The sequence below is a fragment of the Nicotiana sylvestris genome, chromosome 5 (genome assembly GCF_000393655.2).
Source record: "Nicotiana sylvestris chromosome 5, ASM39365v2, whole genome shotgun sequence".
In the NCBI taxonomy this organism is placed as follows: Eukaryota; Viridiplantae; Streptophyta; class Magnoliopsida; order Solanales; family Solanaceae; genus Nicotiana; species Nicotiana sylvestris.
The window spans coordinates 49,844,564-49,851,071 of NC_091061.1; the positions used below are offsets into that span (position 1 = coordinate 49,844,564).

The following is a 6,508-nucleotide window of genomic DNA, read 5'->3' on the forward strand; positions in this document are numbered from 1 at the left end:
CCCATAACATTGTCTTCAGACACGGCTAACTTAGTTGGACTCCGTTTAGACTTGCTGCTATACTTCATGGATGACCCTTTCTGTTCTTCGACAGTTTCCTCAACTGTCATAGATTGTTGTACTAAGGAACTAGGTTCCCTAGAAGCATCCTTTTCTGTCCGGTTTACTAACACACTCTTGATGAAATCCTTTGGATTCATTTTCCTCTTTTTCCATGTCTTGACACTCCTCTTACTTTTCTGCAATGAGGATTCAAAACTCTCTTGCTATAGTGACCTGGTGGTGGGTGATTTGGAGGAAGACTCTAAGAGCTTGGAGTGAACAGGAGGTGTAGGAGAGAGTTTGCATGGAAGAGGATTGGGTTCATCAAAAGGCATTTATGAGAATATCTCATGAGCCAAGGACTCGAGGAGTGTTGTGGTTCTTACATCTCCTAGGAATGGAATATCTTCCCCCTAGTACTTAGAAGAGAGATATGCTCCTTCATTCATCAGACTCTCAGCAGCTATAGCCATGATGTTATGAGCTGTTTCCTTTTTTTGTGACTCCTTGAGAGTCACTGAGTCCAACATAGAGGAGTTCAGATACTGGTCAAGATAATCCTCAGGAGCCTCTGACACTCGAGGAGTAAAACCTCTTGTGTGGCCTTTGTTGAGATCGCAGGATTAACTAGACATATGATTCTCAAAATAGTGGTAAACAGGGTTTATTAGAAATGGAAAAACTGTAGGAGTGGAGGAGGAACCAGGAGTGGGTAAGGTGGTAGAAGGCGTGAAATAATGACGCTCTGGGATGATTTCAAGAAAATGACGAAATGGGAGCGGTGTTAATGGCGGGAGAATGAGACGATTGTTCGATCGCCATTAGATGAGTACTTGGTAGACGAGTAGAGAGAGAAAGAAAGAGATGGGGAGAAGATCCTAGCTATACAAAGGAGATGAAGGTTCATGACTTGCCATAAGAGAGAAAGAAAGTTTTATTGGAAGAAGGGCTAATGATGAGTGGAGAGCGAAATAGGTTCTGAATAGTCCTGAAAATGGTAGTAGGTTTGTGGGGAAGTGTTACCGTGCAGAGGGGATGAAAGGATTTGAAAGACAAGACATGACACACAGACGTCGAGAAGTCAGATGATGTGGCAGCTGAATTACTATTTTTTTTGTTTAGAAAGGGCATGCAGAATTAATCACATTACTACTAACCTGAGACACAGGAACCTGATGCCAGAGCAATCTTTTGAACAAGGTTTTAGCAGCTCCCCTCTTGTAGTTCATAACTGTACCTTTAGCTTCTATGATCGTCATGCGTGTTTACCTACAACGGTATTGATGTGAGTTAGGCTTGGTCAGAAAATACTTTAGCTACCTATACCTGACAGTGTCTTACACAGCCAACATATGGAGGATCAGGTTCTTCATTAGATTCTTTGAGACCCCATATTCACCTTGATTTTTCCGGAATACTCTCTACTTGAGGCTTTGATGCAGATATCTGGAGTTTGGTCTTCTATTATACAATGCTTTCCACCAATCAATCCCTTCTTTATATAGATCCTCAGAAGAAGATCTCACCCTTTAATGTGTTTGATCCTCTTATTTTTTGAAATTTCTCTCCAGTTATTGATGAGGCCATTCCGTTTTGCTTCCTTATCTCCTAGAAGATGAGGCATGAAACATGATAGGTGAGCCGTTCCAAAAAGCACTTTTCTTTTCCACAGGACAACATTCTTATCTAGCTCTAGAGTGAAAGGTAGTGATTTACTTGTTACGCAGATGGGAACCTTAGTTTTCCAATTTGAGACAGAAGTTGATTGAAGAGGGAGATATGGAGGTTGATTTGATTTCCCCACACTTTGTGTTCTGCTGCTTGTGTAGTTCTATGAGATACATCTTTACTCTTCCTTCAGCTTCAGTCGTAGTAGGTGACATACCAGGTTCTTTGTGAGACGTGGAGGATGATGTTGCGTTGTCCTTCGCCAATCTCCTTCATCTTGCTCATTTTATCATCCTCCCTATTGAAGCCTCAGATATTTCCCAAAGACAGGATTGGTTCATCCTATTGATCCTCACCATTTTTTTCTTGGCAAGGGAGAGTGTCTTGTTGGATACTCCATGAGCACCTCTTATCATTTAGTGTGCCCTTTGTTGGATACTTTGTGGCCTTATTTTGTGGATTGTACCCAGAAGGATTCCTTCACTCATCTTTTTGCATTGAGCTTCCCAAGCTGATCCTTCCTATTGTCAAGAGCAAGGCATTTTCTTCCATTAGGCAGCTCCTGGTGGGTTTTGATTTAGAAGGGACCTGGTTCGACACTTGTTCTCAAAGTAGAGAGCAGTATTCACTCTTTTTGCCTAGAATTTCTTGGCGATTCCATAGGCAATGAGCACTCCATGCAGCATTTTCCAGTTCTGTTCTTTCTTTCAGCTATACCATTTTGCCGTGGAGTCCTTGGTGTTGAGAAATTGTGCATGATCCCTTCTCCCCCTCCTCCATCATTTTGTGAACTCATGTCTAGGCGACACTTGAGTTTGGCTAACCACGAACCAGGTCCGGCTAAGTTAATTTATTCGGAGGTGAGAAGTTTGCATATGCCAATCCTTCCTACCATGGTTGGGACTTCACTCATCTCATACAGCCAACTTGTGGAGATTCATGATTAGTAGGAGTGAATGTTCTTGTTTCCTTTGTCCATTGAGACCACTTGGCGAGTTATCAGATTGGTGGCTGCACTTTTTAGGCCATTTACATAGTGCTTGTTCCCACTTAAGTGCCGAAAGAACCTTTCTACCTTTTCATTCACTGAGAATGTACCCTTTACTTCCTTCTCAAAGATACATTCCCTTTCTGCAGGGCTTTCAGTGAGAAGAAATTCATGATGTTCTTCAGCTTCGTTTTTAAGCATCCACTATCCATAGTCCATCGCAGTCCGCTTCATCTCACTGTTCCCTGCTCATGCACATCAAGGGTTAGATTTAGGAACCCAAACTAGTTTGGGTCCCTTGTTATTATAAAAAGGATGAATGAGGGATTTCCTACTCCATGCAGGCAACATCCGCTTTTTGTGAGTGGTACCTGGTCCTCTATTAGTAGTCACTCTATCAATAAACACTTTGTTCTTCTGAGCAGACTGAAACCTGGCCTGGCAGTTTTCTTTAAAATGCCCATTGTTCCCACAGTGGGTACATAGCTAATTATCAGGTACAATGACATACTTGTTGTGCGGGTTGTAGGGAGTTTTCTCCTTTTGGAACCCGATGACCTGCTTGTTCCCACTATTGTTGAGATACATGGCAGTGATAACATCTGAGGACCAGGTCCACTTCAGGGATTTCTCAAGATCATTTCTTACCTTCTCCAACTCTGCTTGGAGTTGCTGATTTCTCTCGAGTTCACTGCAGAGACTGGTTTTTACAACAGTTAACTCCCTTTCAAGTAGGATGTGTGACTCACTGGCTACTTCCTTCCCTTTCCCAAGACTTACATTCCTATGTTCTCTATTGAGTCCCTCAATGGTTTCCTCTAGATCAGTGCATATTACTAACAGGTCATCCCTTTCCTCTTCAGTAGATGCAACTTTTTCTTATAAGGTGTGTTTCTCATTGGTAAGACCTTTTATTGTTTCTTTTAGATCAACAACTACTACTATCAGATCATCTCTCTCATTTTCCATACTAGTTATTTTTTCATTCAAGGCTTCTTTCTCTTGTTCAAGATTAGCTATGGTCTCATTTAAGTCCACTTCACAGACCACTAGATAATCTGTAGATTGTTCGGCCTCTCCTAGTTCTATGGTCAAGATCTCCTTATCATTTACAAGGCTATAATAGGCATCAATTAGGACATTAGATAAAGAAATTATCTTCTTAGAAGAATAGGATTTCAGATTTCTCTGAACATCCCTGAAGTTTACCTCATCGTCTCCATCTTCTTCATCATCATCATCTGATTGTGCCATCAACGCGAACATTGAATCGTACTTTGTTGCTTTAGTTTCCACTACCATTATGGAACTATTTTCTGCATCTGATTCTCTTTCATATTCACTCGAGGAGTCTCCCCAAGTAGCAAGAGCCTGCTTAACAATATTGTCTGCAACACTTTTTCGATTGAACCTTTTATCTGGAACCAGGTTCCTTTTTCCTGCTTTGTCAGGATTTTGCTTGTATTGCTCCTGTTTTGCGAGTGGGAAATCCTTGATAAATTCCCTGACTTTCCACATCTGTGACAAAGATCGTTGTTCCTTGTTTTACTTGAACTGCCCCACTTTGGTATACCACCATTTCTTCGAACCATCTTTTGAAGTCTTTTAGTAAGATAGGCCATGTCACTATCTTCATCACTTGAATCATTGCTTTCAACCTTAAGCACCAGTTTCTTTTCCTTTTTGGGCTCTCTTCTTTCACTATCTTTCTTTCTTTTCATCTCGTATGTCTTCAAATTTCCAATCAACTCATCCATGGTCAGAGTCTGTAGATCTTTAGCTTCAGTGATGGCATTTACCTTACTTTCCCAAGACCCAGATAGAACACTGAGGATTTTCCTTACAAACTTGTTTATGGGAATGACATCTCCAAGTGAGTGAAGCTCATTTATGATGGAGGTGAATCTGGTGTGCATATCTTGTATGGACTCATCATCTTTCATCCTGAAGAGCATATATTCAGTGGTGAACATGTCGATCTTGGATTGTTTGACTTGAGTAGTTCCTTCGTGTGCGGTTTGTAAAGCTTCCCATATTTCTTTAGCAGTTTCACAAGCTGATACTCTATTGTACTCATCAGGTCCTATGCCACACATCAAGATTTTCTTGGCACGATAGTTCTTTTCTACAGCTTTTCTGTCAATGTCGTTGTACTCTCTTCTCCCTTTGGGTACCAATTGTCCTATTTCTTCAAGGTTTTTCATGGGAACATGTAGACCATCACAAATGATGTCCCACAGCTCTGAATCTCCTGCCATCATAAAATCATGCATCCGGGTCTTCCACCAGCCATAGTATTGACCAATAAATTTGGGAGGTCTATAAGTTGATTGTCATTCTTCAAAGTTTGGTGGAGCGGCCATTTAGGATACTTCTGAGGTGTTAGCCTGATAGGAAAAACCTGCTCTGATACCAATTGTAAGTTTATATGAGTCCACCAAACTATAGAGTACCTGGTCCTCTATGAGATGATATGTAGAATGCAGTAAAGACTGAATGTAAAGAAGGCAAGAGATTTTCTACGTGGAAAAATCCCACACAAGGGGATAAAAAAATCACGACCTACTCTTGTAGGCTTTTAACTCTACTAACTTGTAATCTACCTATTACAAGACACTTTGCAAACACCCTATTGCAAAGACTTCAAACTAACTTGTGATGCAACCACCACAAGCCACTCTATAACTCTCCTAGTTACAGAGGATTTAAACTTATGACTATCCCTGGTCACAACATAAACTTAGAAGTATAGGAATTTGATTTGTTCCTAAGACAAAGCTTCTAAGAAAGCAAACTAGGAATTACAAAGACGAACAAATAACAAGATTACAACTCAACTATGGATATATATAAACTTATTTAGAAACTGATCCTTAGTGGAGTTGTCTTCTTGTTCTTGACACACCAGTGACTTCAATGCCAGATGAATACTTTTGCTTCTTGAGATAATATCACTGAATGCACAATGAATGGTGTGTCTTGCACCAGGTTGTTTTATCACAAAAGATAGCACAATGGATAGTGATGTTAACTCTTGGTGTACGCTTCTTCCCAATGAGAAGTGACTGTTGTACTGTCTGCACATCCACTTCTGGGTAGTTGTGTTCCAGCTGGATATTGGACTTTGTACTTTTGTCAGGACACACCTATGGACCAGGTCCTAGTTGTGTTCCTCTTCTGTGATAGTTGCCAGATGATCACTTTCTTCTGCTACGTTTCAGCTGTGTACTTGATGTTGCGACAAAAACACTCATGCAAGTATACGCGATCTTCAAGTAATATAGTAATAAGTAAAGTATCGTTCCCACGAGGACTTATGATCTACTTATCAACTGATGCAAACTCAAACAATTATCGATTCGAGCTAATTCATCACAAAATACATAAATAACCAATTTACAATTTAACTACAATTCAAACAATAATACAATGCAAAGTTACTACAGCACTTATGAAGTTTTCTTTTAACAATTAATAATAGACATATTCCAGGGTTATGGGCTTACTAGAGATCATGCTACGTTTTTAGCTTAAAAAATAATTTATTGAATTATCCGGGTTATTGATTATAGGGTTAATAATATCCATAAGAATCTGCCGAATTCTTATGCACCTATTCAAGTTAAATTAATAGCTATATTTCTATGGCATTAATTTTAACTCAAATGCATTTACAATTACTATTTTTCAATCAAACAAAGCAATTAAGTATAGTTCTATCTTAATCGCAAATCTTTCACCCGATGCGCAGGATCAAGATCTTGTTCTATTTGATTCTATATGCAATGAAGAATTTCCTTTTTCAAGTTT

At 39.8% G+C, this 6,508-nt stretch overlaps 1 protein-coding gene across 1 annotated transcript; it reads right to left on the reverse strand.

The window, feature by feature from the left end:
* Positions 1 to 2,653: 2,653 nt before the first annotated feature.
* On the reverse strand, positions 2,654 to 4,956 carry LOC138868631 (intracellular protein transport protein USO1-like). The gene is made up of 5 exons (XM_070146194.1): positions 4,498 to 4,956; positions 4,288 to 4,428; positions 3,607 to 4,168; positions 3,257 to 3,555; positions 2,654 to 2,902 (listed from the first exon to the last, which is right to left on the reverse strand). Exons 1-5 carry the CDS (start codon positions 4,954 to 4,956, stop codon positions 2,654 to 2,656), a joined length of 1,710 nt encoding a protein of 569 aa, XP_070002295.1.
* Positions 4,957 to 6,508: the final 1,552 nt, after the last annotated feature.

Excerpts from the sequence above, each read along its gene's own strand:
- LOC138868631 (XM_070146194.1), bottom strand. The coding sequence starts at position 4,956 with ATGGCAGGAGATTCAGAGCTGTGGGACATCATTTGTGATGGTCTACAT. Across the intron at positions 4,169-4,287 it reads CTAAAAGACTTCAAAAGATG|GAGCAATACAAGCAAAATCC; the intron begins GTTCGAAGAAAT and ends CTCGCAAAACAG. Across the intron at positions 2,903-3,256 it reads ACAATAGTGGGAACAAGCAG|TGGATGCTTAAAAACGAAGC; the intron begins GTCATCGGGTTC and ends GACTATGGATAG.